The 24,340-nt window shown below is 44.2% G+C and overlaps 4 protein-coding genes and 1 pseudogene across 11 annotated transcripts; 2 read left to right on the forward strand and 3 right to left on the reverse strand.

The window, feature by feature from the left end:
- Positions 1-537: 537 nt before the first annotated feature.
- LOC133926975 (uncharacterized) lies at positions 538-3,080 on the reverse strand. Of its 2 annotated transcripts, none has more exons than XM_062373171.1 (2): positions 2,374-3,060; positions 538-906 (listed from the first exon to the last, which is right to left on the reverse strand). In XM_062373171.1, exons 1-2 carry the CDS (start codon positions 2,600-2,602, stop codon positions 902-904), a joined length of 234 nt encoding a protein of 77 aa, XP_062229155.1. In that variant the 5' UTR covers positions 2,603-3,060; the 3' UTR covers positions 538-901. The 2 variants fall into 2 exon arrangements, with proteins under 2 accessions (XP_062229155.1, XP_062229154.1); XM_062373170.1 differs by lacking the exon at positions 538-906 and adding an exon at positions 913-1,145 and having other exon boundaries at positions 2,374-3,080.
- Positions 3,081-7,050: 3,970 nt separating this feature from the next.
- LOC133927723 (peptidyl-prolyl cis-trans isomerase CYP95-like) lies at positions 7,051-9,538 on the reverse strand (annotated as a pseudogene).
- On the reverse strand, positions 9,437-18,065 carry LOC133926976 (peptidyl-prolyl cis-trans isomerase CYP63-like). Of its 7 annotated transcripts, XR_009911217.1 has the most exons (9): positions 17,864-18,065; positions 17,183-17,305; positions 16,828-16,882; positions 16,460-16,548; positions 16,183-16,208; positions 15,036-15,073; positions 14,600-14,716; positions 9,919-10,031; positions 9,437-9,547 (listed from the first exon to the last, which is right to left on the reverse strand). XR_009911217.1 is itself a non-coding variant. In XM_062373173.1 (8 exons), the coding sequence occupies exons 2-8, from the start codon at positions 17,258-17,260 to the stop codon at positions 9,985-9,987; spliced, it is 447 nt and encodes a 148-aa protein (XP_062229157.1). In that variant the 5' UTR covers positions 17,261-17,305; positions 17,864-18,065; the 3' UTR covers positions 9,600-9,984. The 7 variants fall into 7 exon arrangements, 4 of the variants coding, with proteins under 4 accessions (XP_062229157.1, XP_062229156.1, XP_062229159.1 ...); XR_009911218.1 differs by lacking the exon at positions 9,437-9,547 and having other exon boundaries at positions 9,600-10,031; positions 15,036-15,106; positions 16,184-16,208; XM_062373173.1 differs by lacking the exon at positions 9,437-9,547 and having other exon boundaries at positions 9,600-10,031; positions 16,460-16,545.
- Positions 18,066-18,414: 349 nt separating this feature from the next.
- Positions 18,415-20,428, forward strand: LOC133926977 (protein OVEREXPRESSOR OF CATIONIC PEROXIDASE 3-like). The gene is made up of 4 exons (XM_062373177.1): positions 18,415-18,658; positions 19,103-19,459; positions 19,623-19,937; positions 20,070-20,428. Exons 1-4 carry the CDS (start codon positions 18,479-18,481, stop codon positions 20,217-20,219), a joined length of 1,002 nt encoding a protein of 333 aa, XP_062229161.1. The 5' UTR covers positions 18,415-18,478; the 3' UTR covers positions 20,220-20,428.
- Positions 20,429-22,170: 1,742 nt separating this feature from the next.
- Positions 22,171-22,984, forward strand: LOC133926978 (MAPK kinase substrate protein At1g80180-like). The gene has a single exon (XM_062373178.1). The coding sequence runs from the start codon at positions 22,437-22,439 to the stop codon at positions 22,857-22,859; it is 423 nt and encodes a 140-aa protein (XP_062229162.1). The 5' UTR covers positions 22,171-22,436; the 3' UTR covers positions 22,860-22,984.
- Positions 22,985-24,340: the final 1,356 nt, after the last annotated feature.

Here is a 24,340-nt window from a genome sequence, read left to right on the forward strand (position 1 = left end):
CCAAAGGGCCACCATGAGAGTATCACCCAAACAGCTGAAACCTCTAGCTCAAAATAGACGTCGATTTAAAAGTTCAGTTTTGGTTAAAAAAAAAATAGATGTAATTTTATAACGTTCGTTTTGCTTCGCAAACATATGCCGTTTTAGATGTATGAGCTTGTTTCTGTGTTAATTTTCGAAGCAATATTTCCCACCAAATTAACTGTTTATTGGTAGTGGTGTTAAAGGAATGCATATAGAATTTGTCAAAAATTCATACATCACCATTGTTTGGACTTAGGAGTACAAGAACCATCACCAGTTCCTTTATATCTCTTGGATAGATGAAATTTAGTTCCACATCTGTACAAGCACTAATGGAAGAATGCCTTGCTCACATGCATAACAGAGATAACTGTAAAGTGCAAGCTGAATGTGAACTACTTACAAGACAGAGATGCTTCTTTGTGGCAAAAACAAGCAACATCAATTTGGTTGTGCTACCAATCACATGTTCACATGTATAGAATATTAGAATGTGCAAAGAACAACAAGAAGTGTACAAAAAGAACATTAGAACATGTATTATATGCATAGTGTTGGGAAAGAATACATACCCCATTTGTATACAATTTGTAACAGTGAGCCAAATCATCGCAACTCAAATATGGACTTATAAGATGTATCAAAAAATTGCTCGTAGATGAGCTTGTTTCTATGCCAAATCATCTCAACTCAAATATGGACTTGTTTCTATGTATCCAAAAACATGGACTTAACATATCTGTGTATTACTTCATCATGACTGATCTACACTTTTTTTTAGTTTTCTTTTCGGAACTCAGAACTCTACTTCACTTGTATTAGGGGAACAAGATTACAGCTGTCAGGCGTCAGGTCAACTTAAGATGCCCACTGATTCTCAATCTGTAAACAGAAGCAAAATCATTAACATCAGAAAGCCTTTTAGAAAGCAAAACAAACAAAACAATTCTTATACAAAGTTCCAGTTCCGATGGTGAGCAAGCATCAGATGCATTAAAAAAATAAAAAAAACCAAATCTGTCAAGGGAGTTTGAGGGCATGGATAGGGGCATATGACACTCCAGCTCTAGATCCTTAAAAAAGTGGATTTGCATACGGAAAACCACCCAAGGGGTGATGGCCTGCAGATGAATGTTTTTCAATTATTGCCCATTGCCAGATCAACTGATGTGCATTTCAAAAGACACTAAAATCAAATTTATGATTTTTCTAGCAATTGGCTCTTGAGTCGTGACGGGGAGCAGCCATAACGTGAACCTTTTTTGTGATTTGCAGCTCTGGCATACACAACAAGACTGTTGCAACTTGCAAGAACATGTGCATTACATCCCCGGTTGTAGTGAACTACAACTACAAAGGAGCATGTTCTTTGCAGCTATGGAGCAAGCAGCAAACAGGCGGCACAGAAAAAAAGATACAAATCATGACAGAAGGATCTACAAATTAGCAATCGCAAAGATATAGGAACAAACATTAGAGGCTAGCTTCCAGAAATAGCACAATGCCTTGCATTTAACAAGGATGACTGTCCACTAGCCTCAAGATGCCCGTCTAGCATAGGCCAGTCCATGTTACGAGGGTATTGGTGCCTGATACTTCCCTTCTTGGTGGCAAAAAGTAACTAAGGTTATGCCTCTTCATTTTTCAACCATTTCACAAAAACAAAAGAAACACTATGTAAATTGTAACTAGAAAATGTGCCATCCTAGACAATATTGCCAGCCCGTGTCCACACTCAGATGGGAACCAGTAGAGCTCCGGGGCTGTCAAAAGTCAAGATTAATCGGTGGTAAAAAAATCTCTATATATCCTGTCATCGAAGCGATTGGAGAATGCTGAAGCAGGTAGTATTTCTCACGGCATCATTTTGTATAACTTGGAAGACTGAAGGTCTGAAACTGGCTAAGAGAGTTAGAGAGCACATTACACATCTTTTTTAGTTCTCCAACCTAAACTTAAGATTTTCTATCGTATGCTCTTCTACTTAATTTGCATAGTAATATTACTGGTGTCAAACTGAGACGTTTGGCTCATCGCTCTCCAGCTGAAATATACCTCTCGAGTCCTACTCGATGCTGGAACAACAACACAAAAAAAGCTACATTTTGCGGCGCCAAACGATTTAATTCAGAAAAATATCCAACACATTTGCAGTTCACACTGATGATTTCACGTCTGCAACGGAACTATGAGGCAGTTCAGCTCACGCTCTATCATAAGCAATCGCGAATTTCCCATCTTGTGGTGAGGCTCGGCTGGAAATCGGAAAGAAAGAGACCTCCAGGGCCAGGGCTGAAAGCCTGAAGCCATAATCTACACAGCCACGAAATGGGGGAGTCTGATCCTTACCGAGGTGGGTGTGGCCGGAGGAGGAGGTGGAGGCGGAGAGCCAGAGGAGGAGGGCGCAGAGGAGCACCACCACCGGGATGCAGTGCACGGTGCGCCCCAGCGCCCGCGCCCGCGCTGCCTCCCGCCGCCCCGCCGCCGACTGCGGGTCGTACGTCGGCAGCGCCTCCGGGCTGTGGTGGTGGTCGTCGCCGCCCTCCGACACGCGCGCCCCGCTCGACGACCGCCGCATCCCCGCGCGGCTGCGCCCTGCGCCCCGGCGAGACGATGCCCTCAAACGAGACGCGGACGGACGAGGCCGCGGCGGCGATCTCTCCGCGGGTGTGTGGGCGGGAGGGCGCGCGCGGTGGCGGGGGAACTCGTCCGCTCTAGGCCTCGGTTGCCGATCTGGTCGGGCTCGCGCGACGCGGTGCGGTGGTGGGTTGGCCGTCGCCGCGGCGCTGGGACAAAGTGGGTTAGGCGTGGTGGCTGGTGCCGTTGTGCGGCCGCGCTTTGACGACGCGGTGCTTTTGGTGCCGAGCCAGCAGCGGGCCGGTTCGCGCTGGCTCGGGTGATTCGTGGAAGCGGGCGTGGGCGGCTACCTGTTGTCGGGAAATGGATCCTCTGAACACTGTTCAGAAGATTGTTCAGAGGATAAGCAGTTTTCACAAACATTATTGGGGTGAGCAGTAATTTACATGTAAATATTGTAGCATGAACACTGTTTATAAGAATGTTGTACTGTTTACTGTACCACGTGCATGGTAGTGGTGCTGTAGTGCTAAATCTTGTTGGTCTGTTTTTAATTTAGTGGTTCACATTAGAATAAAGTCACGAGTACTGTTTATCCGTGACTTTACTCCGTAAAATCAAAGGATCTCTTTTCCCGTTATCATTCTAAAGCTGAAGTTAGACTAAGGACTTGCAACAACTTAGGGTCAGTTTAGATCCCTTATTGAGCTCACCCTTGACCAACAAGGCTCGTCAAGCCTCGCTCGACAAAGCAAGGCAAGATTTCACACATCTGCTGGGTTACCCTGCCTCCCTTTTTCTATATTCTTCTTCCAAATCACAAGCTCATTTGTACGAGAGGTCAATTCAGTGGCATAGAGCTCAATTTGGTGGCACATCCCCGGTGCGAAGAGTCAGGAGATCGATTAGCACGAGGAGAACCGATGGGGAAGACGCTGATTCGGGTGAGGAGGAGCTCGATCCCACATGGGAAGATACTGATTCAAGCGAAGAGGAGCTTGATCCTAACGAAGAAGACCATTTTGTGTGACGATGAGTTCCTCCACCGAGAAGAAGATGTTGATTCGAGCCAGCACAATAGAGCATTGACAACAAGCAATCCTTGCCTGTGCGAGAGAGCTGATTTGGCTCGCCTGCACGAGTAAGGAAAAACTTGCTGGGTTGAGCAAGCTTGCCCAGCAAAGCAAGTGTTTGAATCGCTACCAAACAGCTAGCCTTGTTCGGTAGGGCTACAACGCTCGTCAAGGGATCCAAACATGCTCTACTCTTTCTAGTCATAAATACATCTTATTTTTGGATAAAATATAGTTTCCAACGTATAGCTTTGACTGCTATTTAAAAAAAATATTTATAAAATTAATTGAATTTATGATATTATGAAAGCTTTTTAAAGATAAATTTACATATATGATTTTAAGAGTTCCAAACTAAATATTTTGAAACCTATTGTTAGTCAAAATTTGACTAAACCTTTTCTAAAACTACATGTATTTATTTATTTATTCGCGAACGACACAGGAAAACTACGTGTCATTATATTAAGTAAAGAAAAAAAAACTCGAAAGACGAGTTAAAATAAAATGCCGTTCCAACGACCGGGTTAGTTATAGGTGATTCAGTGCGCCACAGACTAAGTAAACGACCAAGATCTAGAGCTCAACCTAGTAAGGCACGCAACTGAGCCGCACCACCTAAACACCACAACCGTGCCTCCTCACGAATATTTGCTAGAAGACCAGCGATCGAGGGACGAGCTCCATCAAAGACGCATCGATTCCGCAGCTTCCAAATAAACCATGCCACCAGAATCACTAAGGAGTTGAAACCCTTGCGAACCTCCTTGGGAGCTTCTTTCTGCGCTCGTTGCCGCCAAGTTTGAAAGGTCGTGTCATCAGGCGTTGGCGCCAAATTCCCCAGGTGCACCTGTTGGAGCGTTTTGAACCAAATTTCTCTAGCAAAAACACAATCAGTCAATAGGTGTTGCACCATTTCATCCACTTGATCACAAAGCGGACAACTGGGTGGGTGTTGCAAGCCACGCCGCGCGAGCCTATCCGCCGTCCAATATCTATTGAGAGTCGCTAGCCAAACAAAGAATTTGGCTCGCAACGGAGCCCACGTCTTCCAAATCCTCCTGTATGGCTCAAAGGTAATAGCACCTATGAAGAAACGACGATAGGCCGAATGCGTCGAGAACGTGCCGGATGCCACCGGGGTCCAGCAGTGCCGATCCGGAGTCCCCGCATGCAGCTGAAAGCCCTCAACAGCATCCCATACTTGCAGGAATTGCAAGATCGCTGGCACATTTAGGGCTGCACCAATGTCTCTAAACCAAGCCCGGTTCTGCAAGGCCATGTACACAGTCCTTTTAGCAACCGCCCTTTTCGCTACAAAAGGAAGTAAGTCTGGTGCCAAATCTTTCAAAGAACGACCAAGCAACCATCTATCCGACCAAAAGAGAGTCGAGTGCCCGTCTTCGACCTCAGATATCATGGATGCCACAAACATCGCTTGTACGTTGTTGTGTATAGCCAAGCTAAACATCGACCAGAGCCGATCTGGTTGCATTTTCTGCAACCAAAGACATCTCATACGGAGCGACCACCCCATGATCTCAAGATTGTGGATACCAAGCCCTTCAAGCTCAATCGGCTGGCACACATGAAGCCAGGCAACAGCATAGTGTCCACCATGAATTTGCTTTCGCCCTTTCCAAAGAAATGCTCTCCGCCTCTTGTCAATAGCTTTGATCACCCATTTCGGCATATCCAGAGCGAGAAGCATGTATATCGGCATGGCGGTGAGCACCGCTTGCACCAGGACAGAGTGACCAGCATTGGTCAATAACCCGGCCTTCCAGCCAGGCAGCAAGTCATCGAATCTGTCGATGAGTGGCTGGAGGTCCATCTTTCGTAATTTGCGGACAGAGAGTGGTAGGCCTAGCTACTTACACGGGAGATATGCAACCGGGTACGGCAGTACTGAGCCGACCAGCTCCAAGTCCGACTCCTTGCAGCCGATGGGAACGATTGAGCTCTTGAGCATTTTTGAATGCAGCCCAGAAGCATCTCCAATGTAACTTAGAATAGCCTTGGACAGAGAGAGATCCCGGGATGAGGACAAGGAGTGCCGAGTTCAGTAGGTTAAGATTTCTACCATCTCCGTCGTGCACAACCTGTAATGCCTCCATGACGTCGTCTTTAATAAATGGCTAGCACACCTTTTAAAAATGACCCGTGAACCCATCCAGCCTCGGTGCTTTGTCCGGCGGCAAGAGTTTTATAGTTTCCCACACCTCGAACTCGTGAAACGGCACCTCCAGCTCTGCTAAGTCAAAACCAGCAGGGTGGAATGCTTCTAGGCATAGAGTGGAATGACGATGATGTGGCGATCCAAACAAATTGGAGAAGAAACTCCACATGGCCTCCTCCTTATCCTGCTGGGAGGTCAACACACGACCATCGACCTTGAGAGCGGGGACCCAATTCTTCCTTTCCCTATATCTGGCATGTAAATGGAAGAACACTGTGTTGGCATCTCCCTCATGAAGCTAGCTGATCTGCGACCGGGAACGCGCAATGGTGCGCTGCAAGGAGGATAGGGCGAGGCAATGCTTCTTGAGACTGTGCCTCAACCAAACTTCCAGATCGGTAAGGGGTTGACCATCTTGCACCATGTCCAACCTGTGTAGGAGCTCTCGGGCTAACTGAAGTTGAAAGTTGACATTGCCTACTATCTTCTGGCTCCAAGACTGTAGCCCCCCTCGCAAGCCTACTAAGCTTAAGGGCGAGACGCTGAAGCGGGCCTACATCGTCCATCGGAGCCGACCAAGACTGGAGCACCACTTCCTGGAAGCCCTCGAGCTCTGGCCAGAAGCATTCAAATTGAAAACGCACCTTTCCCCGCACATTGTTTCTATGCCCCAAATGCAGAGGGCAATGATCGGATACCCCCGCCGCGGAACTCTGCAGCAGGCAGTCAGGAAAGAGCTCCTCCCAATCGGTCGTGCAAAACACACGGTCAAGGCGAACCAAAGTCGGCAAGGAGCGCTTGTTCGACCAAGTGTAGCGTCTTCCTAGGAGCTCAATCTCATGCAACTCCAGATCATCAAGCAAGCACCTAAAGCGCCCCATCATGGCATGATCGACATTGAATTTATTCTTATCAGCCGACCAGTAAATCAAGTTGAAATCACCGATCAAAGCCCATGGCCCCGGGCATGCAGAGCGGACATCCCTAATCTCCTGCATGAACTGGAGTTTGTCGGCGTCGAGTTGTGGCCCATAGACACACGTGAGCCACCATGGCCGCCTGTCTGGGCTTGTGAACTGAGTCGAAACCGAGTAGGAATCAATGCAGGAGGAAATAGCAGTGCAAACATTTCCCTTCCAAGCCATTAAAATCCCACCGCGAGACCCATTTGCCGGAAGCACCACCGTGCAGCTGAACTCGGGACCGAGAGCAGATAGAAGGATTGTGGTCAACATCTCCACAGCCTTGGTCTCTTGGAAGCAAACAATATCTGGGTTCACCCCGTCCACGACCACCTGAACCGCATCACGGCGTGACAGATTGTTCAAGCCTCGAACGTTCCACACAAGGTTATTAGCTACATCCATTTAAACATATCACGACCAGACGACCAACACCTTACAAGCACAGCGTACAACGCTCAACACACAGACACCAGGAAATCCGCGGAATGAACTTCCTCAATGTCCGGGACCACCCAACCGAACAGGGCCGCAAGGGCGACCAAATGTGCGTGGGACAGGGGTTTCTGGAAGAGCGTCGCGTATTCGTCCAACACATCCTTATCAAGGCGCTCGACCTCATCGATGATCCCTAGTTTCTTCATGAGTACCGCCTGCGCGTTTGCACCGGGGAGGTCTGGAGCACGGATGAAATGGGCACAGAAACCCGGGCCAGGAAGGCATTCTTCACTACAACCATATGATCTTGATCTCTCAGTAGTTGGTGCGATCTGAGCTACCGAGCTCTTGCTAAACATGCTGAAACTCTTGCTTTGTCGCGGTAATCAGCAGTGCTGCATGAAATGCTTCGGCTACGGCACCCACTCCTGCACAATTTCCAGCACTGGACATATCATGGCATCAAATAGTTGACCAAATGGTAAAAAAAAAAAAGATGCTAACTAGTAAATGTGAAATTGTGAATGAATTTACACGAATGTGCTCGTGATGCAAAGATGCTACATGATCTGAAATAAGTCGCATGTCTCGTATTGCTCACAAAATTAAGTTTTCAGTTTCCTAAAAAAATCAAGTTTATGTTCTTTGTATTCATGTATAAAATACGACTCTTCCGAAACTGTTACATGACAGTAGATCTCATTTAACTCATATGAGAGCTCACTTCATTGAGCTCATTTGTCAGAAAGCATAATGATTACTTTACCTAGGTGATGCTCTTCCTCTGGATGAGCTTCTGTAGTTGGTGCCATATGAGCTACCGAGCTCTTGCTGTACATGCTGAAACTCTTGCTTTGTCGCGGTAATCAGCAGTGCTGCATGAAATGCTTCGGCTACGGCTCCCACTCCTGCACAATTTCCAGCACTGGACATATCATGGCATCAAATAGTTGACCAAATGGTAAAAAAAAAAAAGATGCTAACTAGTAAATGTGAAATTGTGAATCAATTTACACGAATGTGCTCGTGATGCAAAGATGCTACATGATCTGAAATAAGTCGCATGTCTCGTATAGCTCACAAAATTAAGTTTTCAGTTTCCTAAAAAAATCAAGTTTATGTTCTTTGTATTCATGTATAAAATACGACTCTTCCGAAACTGTTACATGACAGTAGATCTCGTTTAAGTCATATGAGAGCTCACTTCATTGAGCTCATTTGTCAGAAAGCATAACGATTACTTTACCTAGGTGATGCTCTTCCTCTGGATGAGCTTCTGTACCGTCTTCGATAACGGCAGCTTTGATAGCTTGCATATCTGCAAAAGGGAACTTGAATAGCTATTCAAAAGCGAAAACAAAAGAATAAAGAGCATAAATTCAACTGATTATCTGTCACGATTGTTTAATTCCCTCACCATAGTGGTATGACCTAACAGACAAACGGTCAGGAGTAGGTGATCGGTATCTTCTTACAAAGGAGTAACGCCAAGTAAAACCACGACCCTTTCTCATACGCTTTGGAGCTCCATCAGAAGAACAACTCCTGAGCGGGCTTCCACCATGATCAGATGAGGATGATCTTGCCCTGCGACTGCAAGGTGGACTAGCACCCCCGCTGATGCTCCTACGAGATCGATGATGCAATGTAGGGCTATGGACAGAACTTCTTCTAGATCATCTCACATGGCTGCTCCTTAGGCTTCTCCGAACAACCCCATGAGGACTTCGGCTTCGGCTCCTCCTAGAGCGCCTTACAGGACTCCTGCTAACACTTCGAATTGGGCTAATGCTTCTTCTCCTGCTCACAGGTGGGCTTCTGCTCATACTTCTCCGCACAGAAGATACTTCTGGGCTCGTACTCTGACTCCTCTGTGGCAATTGCCTCCCTGATCACCCATTGAAACTTCTTGTTTGAGCATTAGAGGGACTAGTATTTCTCTTTCTGCTTCTAGAAAGTGAAGCATGTGGACTTCTGATAGCACTTCTAGATGGGCTCGTGCTGGGGCTTCGTCCACAAGGGCCAATGCTGATGCTCTGCCGTGTTGGACTAGTGCTCCTACAGCTTTCGACAAGGTGGATTACGGGTTCCACCACGACTTTGATGAACAGGACTCTGGCTTCCTGACCTCTTGAGGCTGACAGATGGCCTTTTGATTGGGCCTCTCCTTTGACTGATACTATTCTCTCTTTCTTTTGAAGATCTCTTACAACGGCTCCTGAGTTTCTGCGCGCTACTTTCTTTACCAAAAGTCTTATAGTTGGAGAGATTTGAGTTATCAGCTTTCACTTTATCTGTGGCATCACAATCATGTAACAGAAAGGTGATAAATAATTACACTCAGGATATCTCTAATATCTGTAGTCTCAATATAAAAGATTAAGAATCCTTAAATACTTAAATCTCTGTAGTGTATCTTAAGTCTACCACGTTGCTAAAGAGGCCTACCATTTTCACTTGCCATAGATCGAAGCACAGTGGTTGGTGTGGTTCGTCAGAAAGAAATATATTGCTTCTTTCCTACTTTTAGGTCCTTATCGGTTGGGGCCACTACCCGGAACCCTGCCAGAGCCCTATTTTTTAAAATAAATTTACAATTGTTTTAGAACTAGAACTATGGATTCAGAAAATCCAGTTCCATGGTCTTGGATCTCCATATGCATACCACAATTCACTATTTTCACTCGAACATGAGGTGATGAACCATCAACATCAACACTCTCAATCTTCCTCAAGACATCATCTCCAAGAATAAGCTTGCGAAACACAGTATTCTTCCTGGAAAATGTGTCAAGGGTTATATCTCATGAAACTGGACAATACTGAGAAACAATAGGTATCTTGAGATCTACACTAAAGAAATACTCCTGCAGATTCTCAAGCAAACAATCACATTTTCTTCACTAGTTATTAACATGCTAAGCTGGTTGTACATGCTCTGCTGCCAAACGAAATCACACAATGCTCAGGACATGAGCAGAATCAGACATATAAATCACTACCCCAAGGTCGCAACTCCTTAAATCTTCAACAACCGTAATCAAAGAGGTGAAGTACATCACCTTATGACATGCTAATCATTACCCAAGAAACAAAGCTCATAAAATCCCTATAGTGTGCATGATAGACAGTGCACCAATCTTCCAATTTTGAATAAACTAACACTTTTTTTATCTTTACAGGTAGATGATTCTTCATTCTTCAAGATTTCTAATTGCAGAATAACAAAGAAGTAGATGGACAATGGGTGTGGCGTTACATTTTGTACCGCCAGAGTGAAAACACAATTGATTAAGATGAACAGACACAAAAAAACCTGCTGCACCTTGGGCTCTGGACCTTCTCAGAAGTCACCGAAGCTCTAGGCTCAGCTCAAAGGAAAATGGAATTAAAAACATACCCCCCCCCCCCCCAATTTTGGGTGTTTGTTTTATGTTTATGGCTGTTAGGTAAACACCCGCCGGGAGGATAGCTAGACGGCGTCAGCTGCTAGGGGAGGGATTGAACTATAGATTAGGGAGACTTAGAACATTAGGGGAGATATAAGAGAAGGGGACTGAGAACTAGATTGATTTCTCTTCCTTGATTGATTCGATCACATAACTTCTATTAATAGGACTCCCAAATCCAACTCTATCTCCTAGCCGATTCTATCTCTAATTGATAACAAATCTAATATTACCTTTTAAATGACCTCTAACAAATCCGATTTAATCTTATCTCTAAATGCTATATAATCTTTTCAAATAACTAACTAAAAGGTAAAGCAGGAGCGGTGCTAAGTAACGCACCAACCCAAAGGCCCTCGCACATGACAACTTCACCCCTCCTTACAACAAAACTCATTCTCGAGCGGTGGTGGCCATGGTTGCAGCACCTGAAATCCCTATGTTGACGAATGGTTGTAGCGTCTGCATCCCTTCACGTGAGAGCACAAGTCCCCTTGTTTGGAGCACCAGCAGCCACGCTGTGGTCGACGTCGATGATTATCACTGGTGGCGACGTGGATGCAACCACTCGAGCATAATATTGAACACATGGAAGGTGGATTAGTGTCGACAATGGTGTCCGCTCTTGACGCAGCTGCAACAGCGACGTCGCCCGAGGTCTCCGCTGGTGAAGGAGCCGCTGCACTGGATGACATGCTGATTTGCAGCTCTACCAGCTAATTCGTAGTATCTAGCGAATGCTTGTCGATGCTAGCCACCTGCTGTGCTGATTCGCCGAGTTGCTTTTGCATGTCGGCCACCAACTTGGTTAAAGCTTTGATGGCCTAAGAGCTAGCGCCCTCATTGAAATCGGAACATGGCAAGATTGTTGTCGACGAAGGTGCTGATTGCATGTGTTGGATGTCCAAATGGCAACAACCTTCGTAGATGCAACGCCCGTGGAGTGCGTCGTGAGCTTGACCTTGAAAGTGCCTAGAGGGGGGGTGAATAGGCTTTTCTGATAATTAAAACTAAAATAGCGGATTAAATCTGCCGGATACTCCGGTGAAGGTCGGATACTCCGGTATGGTCCGGAGTATCCGGTCTAGTCCGGAGTCTCCGGTCTATACAGGAAATTTAGAACAACTACGAATTAAAGCTAATAGCTAGAATCTAAGGTTTAAGCTAGGTCTACTGGATATCACAGAGCTAGAATAACACTAAACACTAGCAAGATGATCACTAAAGCAATTTATATGATAAATCACAAAATTCACACAATAAAGCAAATGGCACAAATACGAACACGAGAGATTATCCCGGAGTTCGGCCACCTCACAAAGAAGTGCCTACGTCTCCGTTGAGGAGCTCACAAAGAGCTGGGTCTTTTCCAACCCTATCCTCTTCTAGCGACCATCAAGATCAAGCTAGAAATTCTTACTCAATTCGAAGATGTTTACAAACTTCCCGTGCCACTCCACAAGTTTTGGGTGTTTTACGGGCGACGCCTTTCCGTCTAGAAGCACAAAGCTTCAAAAGAAATGATTGCAGCGAATGCTCGATGAAGAACTCAATGCTCAAGTGGCTTGAACTCTCTCCAAACACAAACTCTCTAAAAATTTGCAAACTTTGCACTAGAGGTGGTTGGAGGGTCTTTGAATGCTCTTAAAGTGCTCAAGAGGTCTAAAGTTTACCAGCAACAGCAAGCTCTCAATGCCATAGGGTGTGGGGGCATTTATAGCTCTCTCTAAAAAAACTAGCCGTTACTGTTTTGTCAGAACTGACCGGAGTATCCGGTGTACACCGAAGTATCCGGCCCTAAATCCAAAAACGGCGTCAGAACGGTCACAGAACGTGTCAGAACTAGCCGTTACAGTTCTGTTAAATTACCGGAGTTTTCGGTGAACACCGGAGTCTCCGGTCCTGACAGTCATTCCAAAAACGTTAAGTCCGGAGACTAGCCGGACCCTCCGGCCTCTCCAGGTACCGGAGTATCCGGTGTACACCGGAGACTCCGGTCTCTCTTTTCTTTTATCAAAAAGATTAAACGCTAACCGAGAGTCTCTGCCGGAGTCTCCCTCAGAGACTCCGGTTAACTCTAAAACATTTATCGGAGTATCCGGTGAACACCGGAGACTCCGGTCCCCTTTTAATTAAAATAAACACTTAACCGAGACTCCCTGGCGGAGTCTCCCTCGGAGACTCCGGTCTGTTAACCCTTAAATTACCGGAGTATCTGGTGAACACCGGAGACTTCGGCCTTTTTCCAAATAAAAAATAAACCGTAACCGAGACTCTCTGCCGGAGTCTACCTCGGAGATTCCGGGCTAAATACTGAGTACCGGAGTATCCAGTGAACACCGGAGTATCCTGACTCAGTGGATTTTTTTAAGAATGAACTCGGTGTCCGTGAGTGATTGTGTCTCTCAACTAGTTGGTTCTAAGAGATATCTTGAGCATTGAGACACTAACCAAGCAATCAAATGCAACCTTCTTAATAAAGCGGCTATCCTAGACTCAATTTCAAAAATAAAAGAATTTAAATCCTATTGAGTACTCTTCGTTGATTCTCCATTTGTTTCGACGGGCGTCAAACGTCACTTATCTTTACAACTAATGCTTAAACCTGTTCATAACTTAGAAAAACATGTTAGTTCCTTAATCGTTTTGTCATCAATAAGCCAAAACCCACTTAGGGGGTCTAGATGCACTTTCAGACCTGTGTTGTGTGCTAATCGGAACCGGACAAGTGCCTCTATATGTGTTGCCACCACGAACAATTGCACCTCCTCAGAGCCATATGGGTTGAAGACCTAGTGAAGCACCTCCTCGGTCACCGGGTATAGCAAGTAGCTCACCGTGACACGAAGAACATCAGATTCAGAACCTGGCATCTCTAATACCAAATATTAGGATAAACACCTGGCAGGAAGATAGCCGGACAGCGTCAGCTACTAGGGGAGGGATTAGACTATAGATTGAGAAGACTTAGACATTGGAAGAGACATAAGAGAAGGGGACTGAGAACTAAATTGATTTCTCTTCCTTGATTGATTCAATTACATGACTTCTATTAATAGGACTCCCAATGGAAAGTCACTCACCGAATCCAACTCTATCTACTAGCCGGTTGCCCGATTCTATCTCTAATTGATAAGAAACATAATCTTACCTTTTAAATGACCCCTAACAAATATGATATAATCGTATCTCAAAGTAGGCGGGGTGCTACAGTACATGCGCTACAGTACACACCGGTCCAAAGGCCTCGCACGTGGCAATGGCATCCATATTTATGTTCAATTTCAGAACCAGTTCCCACACCATCCGTCTTTATTTCAGTTTGAGTACAGGTTCCTATCGAAATAGATAAGTGCAAGAAGTAGCTATGTACCATGGTGTAATGCGATTTTATGCTGTTTGTCAGTTGTTAGTGCATAAAAAGTGTACAACAGTACATTTGAAACCTAATTACCAAAGTATTTCTTAAGTGGGGCATTTCACTTGTTAACATTGCAAATTACTTGCCAGAGCATGATATCAGAATAACTTCAATGCTATAAAAAGTCTACACATCCAAAGGCTGCGAAACAGGGTAGCACACAACTTTTCTTGAGCCCAAGTGGAACCACCTTTTTTAACTTGACAAGACCAGATTAGGCACAGGTTAAAGTCAAAGTTATCAGAAGCCCATATTTTTTTGAGATCTGTGGTTCGACTCTACAAGTATCATGGATTGCATTCTTTTCCACACATTGTTGGGTAACTCATTGGTCCGTGCATAAACTACAAACTTTGTACATTGAATATGAGTGATTATATTTGTGTTTGTACATGTGCACTTGGACTGAAGGAAAATTAAATCATTACCCACCATGGAATGTATAAAAAATGAAAATCACATTCATAGAAATGAACTTGTCGAGATGATGAGTAGGCTTGAATGTAACGAAGAATGGGAGCCATTAGTGTTTGGTCCAGTATTTGCTATCGACAGTAGACCACGATCATCATGGCGTAAGACAAAATTTTCATCTGTTGTGTGAACATTAAATCTTCATCACAGTGAGCTAACAAAATGAGGTTGATTATGGAAAAGAAAAGGAACTAACAAACTTCACAATGCCTCTATTATTTGAAGTTAAATAATACGGCATCATTAAAAGAGGAACGATAATAATATACCTTCCGCTTGTTTGAAAACCTTAATATGCTATTAATATAACAACCATGCAACTAGAATTAGATGAGTGCCTATCCAAACAGCCAAAAATTTCTAATATTACAAAGCGCCTATTAATAAATATGAAAGGGATTATAAGGCTTTATGATCAGATGTTAAAAAGATAAATACCTGCAAACGTCCCACCGTATATACTCTCTCCACCAGTCCTTGTAACAGGATTATATGAAGCAATCATTTCTCTAGTCAGTGAGTTAGGAAGTTTCCAAACAAGAAACTAAACAATCAGGTGTACAAAAGAACTCTTACCAGACAACAGGTACATCAAAGAGCAATATAATAGAAAAAAACGAGCAATCATCAATAGCACTTTTGAAAATTTATCAATAAATCTAGACAGTACACACAAAGAAAACTTGTGAAATGGAGCAACAAATGTTAGCTGCTAAGATGTACAAAGTGATAAAAACATGAATGAAGAGGGAAAGAAGGAAAGTACCCTAAGGCCTAAGCTATGGGAACTGGGAAGTTCTACGGGGATTGGAAATTTAGAAAAATATGTGATACCGATAAGGAGCACTTTTGAGGAAATCGTAGCACACACCCAAACAGGATACAAACATTGATTCACAGAACCATGGTGCCCATTGAAGATAATATTTCAGATGGTAAAGTAGGATGACAATGTGCAAAAGCCTATAGAACGTGCACGATTGGAATCAGGCTAAAATCATTCACTAATAGAAATCTTGATACTGGTTTTATTCTATCATATTCTGTGTTGCACCATTGCCTAAACTCCGTGAAGTGCCACATTGACATGGACAATGACAATAGCAACTGTAAAGGTGGAATGTTTTGTCGTGCTGAAGAAAAGAAAGCCCAAGGTGCATAAAGAAACAAAAGGAAGTCTTGGTAATACAGTACCACTAGATTGAAAATTTAACAACACAACCTTATAAATGCTGCACCATAAATTAGTGTGTTTCTAAAAGCCAGAATTGCCTGTGAGACTCATAAAAACAAAACAGAAAGCTTGTAACCAAACTTTGCTTTATAAGAACTAAGTGAAAAGGAAAGAACTGCATTCCTTAGGTTCCAACTTCCGAAAAGCTAGAACATGGTCATTGTAGCATTAGATCAAACAGAGAAAACATGCACATGGGCAAACTCTATTTATAGCAATAAATCAGCACAAAAAACATGGTAAAATATATGAAGTAATTACATACTTGCACATAATTTCAAGAATTTATCAAACGACAACTCTATCCGCCTAACTAGCAAAAGCAAGGCAAGGAAAAGACCATATAACTCACCATCTTTTTTTGAGAAGTCACCGCCCTGAAAATCAAATTAAGCATGTCAATCAGATGGTCAGGTTAAAAGCACGCTCGAGTCATTTTAACATGTTCATGCTACTAATAAGGTCAAATAGAAAAGGAGCAGAATGCAATATCAGATACTACATGAAAAGAAACTAGTTGAGAGTACAGATCGTCATAGAAAAAGAAATAAGGAGCTGACTAAGATGATGGGAAGAGACGCCGGCAGTCAAATTTTGACATCAAAATACAAGTAAAATGGCATAACACCTGTGCCATGAGTCCCTTCATAATGCTGTGAAATCTTGTGCCTCGATAACACAATGGTGATATAGTAGTTTTTCCAACTCCCATCTCTCCTAAAGCACAATACAACAAATAGTAGGGATAGTGCACAAATTACATATATAAGGAAACAATTGGGGATTTTACTGAAATAATATTTAGTGAGTTGGTACAAAGGGTTTCAAATGCTGCATCTACATCCAACAGAGGTTGTAATACAGCTATACAGATAACATAGCAGCAGCATCTCACCCCAGAGCAATGAGGTTGGCATTACTGACAATTAGAAATGGATATTGTCTTTAGTGTTCACAGAAAGGTGCAGAACAACTGAACAAGTAAAGAAAAATTACCTGTGCATAATGCTCGAAAGTTCTCAGCTGTCTTCGGAACAACATCAACAAACAGCTGCAAAGGGGCAGAATTTATTATTTTTAGCCAGAAAAGAAAAAAAACTGACAGGACAGCTTGCAAGTCATCAGCTTGAGGCTTCATAACAGAGGGTCAGTGAAAGTTAGAGAGGAAGGGGATTCAACAGCAATACATATCCTCCAGTGATAACTTAAATGGATAAGGTCAACAACATATAAGGTCTCTATGGACAGGTATTTTGATTTAAATACTTGGTTATTCGTACGAACTTGAACTGAATCCTGAAAATTTCCACAGGTAAACCATACAGACACCAGCATAAGAGGGAAACCATACCTCAAAAACCATTTTCCCTGCATGAACATCACCGATGGACACATCTAGAAAAATACAGGGATTCTTATTTCTTGCCATCTTCTGCAGCACTCACTGGCTGATAATGAAACGGGATGCTTCACTCTGATTAAAACAAAGAACAACACCAACTTAGTATGCGATGCATGACATTCAGTGTACTCACAAAGATGGAGCTGAAAGAACGTAGTTGAAAGCAGAAAGCCCCTAGGAACAACTTAACCTACTTGCAGTAAATACGTAGTCCTTCCTTTCTCAGACATGAGTTTCTATAACCCCCCACACGTTCCCAAACCTCGTTTCAGCAGAACTAATTGCACAAACAACTGCGCTTGGGCTGGAAACCAATCTACCATTACGATATTACTATCATAAGATGTTACAATTCACGAGTGAGTAATTCATTCCATGGTTTAATCACCCGATTCCCCAACCCAATCTAAGCACCAACTCTGAAGAGTACTCTACATGTCAGCAAAAAACCTACGAAACCAAAACCCTAGCACGCACTTGACCGGGATCGCGTTCCCCCACGGCCGAACGCATCGAATTCAACCCCTACAACCAAACGCGCAAACGATTCCGCACGGCGCGCGAGCACGCGTGATCATTCAGAGCACGACGAGGCGCATGGGCTGGGAGAAAGAGGGAGGGAACACGAACCGTCGAGAGGATCGGGGATCCAGACCAACTCCTCAGCACAGCACTCGCAAAACCCATGCCGCCGCCGCCGCCGCCGCCGCACACGGCGGCCGCGCGAGCCGGTGAGGCGAGAAGCGGTGCGCCGGCGGACGCCGCGAAGACAAGAAAGAAACGACGGACGCGAGGGGACGGGATCCTCCGACTTACTGCACGGCCGCTGACACGTGGGGCTCGGGTCCTCATGTCAGCGGACGTGCAGTACTTCAACGCCGGTCCAAGTGGGTCCCAGCGTCAGCGAGATCAAAGGGCGGGCCACCTAGAGGACTAGCACACGCGCCTCTCCGACCCACGGGCTACCGCCCAAACAGGTGGGCCTGTATTGGGCTCCACGGAGCGGGCCCAATGCCTTCGAGGAGCAAGACGACCTAGTGGGGCCCACACGCAGCGGGGCCATTTCTATAAGGTTTTTTTTATTTATATTGTTATAAATATTACGGTTTTAAAATATATCATTACAATTTCGATATTTAAATATAATATTATAAATCTAATGAAATCGGATCATTAAAAAACGCTTTCTATATATTTGGTAAAATTGTAGAAGAGGACTGCGAAATATCCGGAGAGCTCGCGGAAATGGCGACGGTGCTGCCACTCGCCGTGCCCGCCGCCGCCTCGGCCGCGCCGAGGGCATGCATCTCCTGCGTCCCAGGCCCCGCGCCCTTCCTCGGTACACGTACGCTCCTCCGCCTCCGCCCCTTTGGCGCACCGCGGGGCGTCGCCTGCGCCCTCCGCCGGAGGCCCTCCAAGTACAGGGTAACCAACCTCACGTCCCATGGACTGGTTAATTACCTCTTCTCTCTTCCCCACAGTCTTGATTGGTGTGTCTCTGTTTAATTGTTGCTTGGATGAATAATGGAATGTCTTGGAGGCTTAGATTGGGAGGGCTAGTGAGTATTTTTGAAACTTAGAGGAGTACTGAGTATGGGAATTGAGTAAGATTTAGGTGGTCGTACACTTGTTTGATATGTGACCTTTTTCGAGTCAACCCTAGAGCTATGTGGTGAATTGTTGCAAGTCTCCGTGGAGGATTTAGCAAAGTGTTTTTTACCTCAATATTGTGGTCTTCCGACCTTATCTTCTACCGTAACATACTTACAGGCTTACAGCTGTGTGGATTTTGGGCTTTCTTCATGTTCCTGTATGTGTAGCTGTGAATTGTGACTGGAAGGCTTCTTGACAAAATTTTCGGTGTTCCAGACTAAAATACAGACCGAGGAGGATGTGGATGCAGAATATGGCATGGACGATGATGGTAATGAAGACGGATTGGAAGCACTTTTCAAGCAGCTGGAAGAAGATCTTGAGAATGATGATTTATCTGTCGATGACGACGACGATGAGATATCAGAAGAAGATATGGCCAGGTTTGAAAAGGAGTTGGCAGAAGCAATTGGGGATGTTGGTGGTGTTGATGAATCAGCAGAAGATTTATTGTCGAGCTCTGGAAAGACTGGTAATTATGGGAAAACAGATGAAATCGAACGACCAGAGTTGAAAAGCTGGCAACTCCGGAGATTGGCTCGTGCACTGAAAATAGGTCGACGTAAAACTAGTGTAAGCAGCTAAATGTTCTCTTCAGTTTTGTAGTTTCTCTTTAGGAAATCAGCATGATTTATGTTACTACAAAACACTCTTTTGTCGGAATAGGAGAAGCTTCAAGATTCAAACTATTGAAGTTTTTCTTCTTTTCTCTTCCATGTACTCTTTTCTGTTGCAGATAAAGAATCTTGCAGGGGAGCTAGGCCTAGATAGGGCTTTGGTCATTGAACTGCTCCGCAATCCACCACCGAAACTTCTACTCATGTCTGATTCTTTGCCTGATGAAGCTCCTTCGAAACCTGAAGTGAAGGAAATAGAACCTTCTAGTTCTACCTTTGTTGATGAGGTTGATGCCAGTCATGCCACTGAAATCAAGCCACAGATGGAGCTTCCCATTCATGTCATGAGCGCAGAATGGTCTGCGCGGAAAAGGCTAAAAAAGATGCAAGTTGAGACTTTAGAAAGGGTCTACTTACGAAGCAAGCGCCCCACGGTAAATAATATTTTCATCAAGATCATCCGTATCACTCAATAGATTATCTCTCGTATTACTATCTTATTACCTATATTTTCTATTCTTCTTTTATAACTTGTAAGCACTTACTCTTTTTTTCATTTGATGCAGAATACAATGATCAGCAGCATAGTTCAAGTGACAAACCTTCCACGAAAGACCATTGTTAAGTGGTTTGAGGATAGACGGGAACAAGATGGGGTCCCTGACCATCGTGCCGCATTCAAGAGATCCGTATCTGAGACGATAGCTAGTTCATAACTTCTTCAGATAAGCCTTTGTTATAGTGTTCGCTTGAAACCACGTACAAACATGTAAATTTGAATTTTTAAAGTACAAATTTTGCATGTCCAACATGGAGTATCTTTTAGATTGTAGCAATACTATCAGATCAGCCAATGTGACAGGTACAACTCCCAACTATCACTTGCCATTTTAATTGGCTTCACTCTGGACCACCATTTTGACTATTGGCTTCACTAAAAGTTACTTTGAGATCTGTTGACCAGATCTTGATTTGTTGAATGATACATGTTCATAGATTCTTTCACTTTCTTGCTTAGATCAATTTTCTGGTGTGGGATCAAAGCATTTCACATGATCTTTGTTGTAGCTTGGTTTCTGTTGGATACATGCCCGGTATTTTTATTTCTTCTTTTTCCCATAGTATTAGCCTATTAGGTATAATACCTAAATATGAAGCTGTGTGACAATCAATATCAGATGTTAGGGAGAGGCAGTGACAGGGTAACTGACACCATGCATACACGAAGTATTTGATGGATGTTCTAACTTCTATAAATCCATAACCGGTGCTCATTCAGTCACCTACCTTGTAGTGTTTATGGCCTAATCGGCCACTTGTTAGACTACTTCTGCCTCGTGTAGCTCAAATCCATGCCACTCTGCACCTAACTTTAATCAAAATGCCTTGCTGTTTTCAATTAACTAGTTTTGGACCGATGAGACTGCTATCTGGGACTGGTCATGGGATAACCAGTGTCAGATGGTAGGCAATATTTTTCAATGATTCAGATGATTAGGTGTATCCACAGATATCCCTTGACACCTATTTAGGACCATATTTATATCTCTTCAGCCACTATGGTGAGTTTTATTACTATTGTGGAGTTTTTGCTATTTAGAGTGGATGTGCCTTCATCAACAGGCAGTCTAGCACAATACACATTGTATGGGTGTTGGGGCAGATGGAGAAATAAGTCAGAGCCCATCTGAAGGAAATTATGTGGAAAGACAGGGAAGATGGAGGTAGCATGTCATATGGGCCTGTACAACAGTGTAGTGAGGTTGGGAAGCAGGAAAAATGGTTGTGGGGCTCTTGTGGTAAATGTTATACCAGGAGGGAGACTGGGCGAGACATGAGAGGATGGAGATGCAAGAAAAGATAGAGACAATAATAGTTAGTAATTTATATGTTAAATCTTGTGATGCAACTAAAGTTTTATTAATCTCCATAGACTAAAATCATCTTAAGTATACTAATATTGTCTACAATGAACTTTTGATTTTTTGTACCGCACTATACACAATCGAATTTTTTTTAGGTTGTGGATGACATACTGTACTTATTGTCTAGTGAATAGTGATGGTACACATGACACATCTTTATGTACTGTCGTACAGATTTTTTCTCCTCTAACCTGTGTAATGATGTTTGGCAGTCAATTGATACTAAATAGAGCCGAGTACAAATGTACAATTGCCAGTTGCCTTTGCTTCTTCTCCTGGGCCCTCTAGACTTTTTCAGTTTTTCTTCACATGTACTATTCCATCCTTAACCAATTTCTGGTAGGGACTGCCTATATCAAAAGTTTGTAACCAACCTTTTGTCAGATATGTTTAACATTTTTATGCCAACGCATATTATACGCCTTAGATATTTACGTGGATCCTGTTTAATTGTGTTTTTGAACGGGATGCTGTTTAATAGTCATACTATTGACAAACTTTTTGTCAAACTTTACAGTCGAGTGTAAATATGTTGAAGGAATGCCTGCATATTTTACGGTAGCTCTCAGGAAATTTCTCTTCCACCTGCAGTGGGTTTGGTGATGTGCTGATGTCTAGATGCTTCTTTGCACTTGTCTTCTCTTTCTCCACTTGCTCATGGTGGAAAAGTAAAACCTGTGTCATGTGGGGCAGAATAGAATGGCATTAGCATGTAATCTAATTTGGTGAGTTCCTGCACTGTTGTACATGCTCATAAAGTAATCTCAGCAGAACACACTTAGTCATTGGAAAACGGCCTCTGGCACCTTTCCATGCCACCGGCTTTGACTGCTCTTCTGTCTGTAGATTAATGGCTGTCTCTGTCCGTTTACATATATACACGCCGGGTGCCTGCGGAGGAGGCGGGCAGCTCAGAAGCACACCGAAGTGTTTCATCCTTACCCTTTGCTCTCCACGCTTGCAGATAAGCTGGTTCCTCTTGCGGAGAGGGGAGGTGGATAGGTGCACATGGCTGGGTTGCAAAGATCGGCGACGACTTTCAGAAGGTCCGGTTCGTCGGGGCTGGTCTGGGACGAGCGTTTCCTGACCGAGGCCGACGCCGAGGCGAAGGCCGGCGGCGATGGTGCAGCGGAGGAGCCCCGGCCGGAGCTGCGACATTCCCGGAGCGTCGGGAGCATTAGCATGTTGCGCTGGGGTGGTGGCAGCGGCGACGGCGACAGCGAAGGCAAGAAGGCGAAGCGGAAGCAGGCTCAGAAGGAGGAGGCGCGCAACAACAACCAGCAGGTGTTCCGGACCAAGGACGTAGCCCCGGACGTGGACCCGCCGTCCCCCAGGGTGTCGGGCTGCATCCTCTGCGCCATCTTCGGGGGCTCCGGCTCCGGCTCCGGCAAAGGCTCGGCACGCCGCCGATCCAAGCCCAGGAAGAAGTAACGTCACAGACGCTGTGGTGCGGCTGTTTTACTGTAAAGATTAACTCTTGGATGTGAGCAGGTTTATACTTGAGAGTCATATGAGCTTGCGCTACTCGATATACATGTTTCAGTCAGGTTAGTTCCTCTTCTTTGTCAGTTCCTCGATCCAGATCCATGCTTCAAACCACTGTTAGAGCTTATAGCTGGTGTGCAGCTATTGAGATCTGGGATTGTTCTTGGTTTGCTTTGGTGCATGCATTTTTCTGTTATGTCCTGGAACCGGGCTTCGAGTGCCTTGAGCCATCTTTGATTGCTGCATGTGGGTGTGTGAGGTGTTGTGTGCTTTCGCCTGCATCCATAAAAGAATTGGCATGATTCGGCATGGCGCGTGCAATGCCCATGTGAAGCTTGAGTTGGCCTTGTGAGTTGTGAGGCGGTTTTGTTGGGAACTGGGGAGGATGGACGGATGAATTGGTCCGTTTGTTGGGGGTGCACATGATGGGCGCAGATGCCATGGTCTCCCTGAATTGGTCCGTTTGTTGGAGATGGCAATGGTAGCCGATAATCTGTCTACCCGTGCCTGCCGTGCGATCGATTGCCTTCCCTACTCGCTTGTCGGCTGAGCTTCTCGTCCGACCTCCTGACCTGGACGCACCGGTTTCTGATTGAGGTCTCTCTGGAACACATGAATTTGACTTGATTTTCACATGAGTTTGGCAGGAAATAGTTCAAATCCCGTGTTTGAAATAGGCCTAGCTCTTGAACGCGTGCTGTTTGTGATGTGTGATTCACACGCTCGCTCGTGTTAGATCACGTCTAACGGATTTTTTTTGTGATCTGGAATTCTTTTATGAAGAAATTTTTTTCTATCAGTGCTTCATCGATTTTTTTTCATGTTTTTTTTCACGAAGGGATTTCTAAAGTCATTCTTTTCGTGACAGTATTCATTTTTTTTCCTTTACAAATATCTTTAAGATAAAGATATTAGAAATGAGAGAAAATAAAAATAGAAAAGAGAATTAGGAAGAAAACTGAAATGAAGAGAAAATAGTTAGAACGACACAAATAAGAAATGTATGGAACACCGGGATGCGAGGTGCTTATTCACGAGAAGGATTGGTGCAATGCATCTTGGCGCCTGACAGTGACGATGCAAGCACAGGCACAGACGATTGGTGTAACAAACGATGGCAGTTCGGTGTGACAAGCCGGTGGGTGAGCCCTACCACTTCGTAGCCAATTGTGGCCTCCCCTAGCCCGAGGTGAAGTTCGCCTATTCGATCAAAGGTTTATAGAGTGAATATAAGATATAATAATAGCTATTTGATACTATTTGTATTCGATTTTAGATTGAAAAAAAAAAGATATGATAGAAAATGACTGGTATCCATCTGAAGTATTCGAATATTAGGTATTATAAAAAAATATTATTATTTTACTTAAAATATGATAATATATAGGTAGATTTTATATATCGATAGATAAATAATATTGAATATT

The sequence above is a fragment of the Phragmites australis genome, chromosome 8 (genome assembly GCF_958298935.1).
Source record: "Phragmites australis chromosome 8, lpPhrAust1.1, whole genome shotgun sequence".
Taxonomy (NCBI): Eukaryota; Viridiplantae; Streptophyta; class Magnoliopsida; order Poales; family Poaceae; genus Phragmites; species Phragmites australis.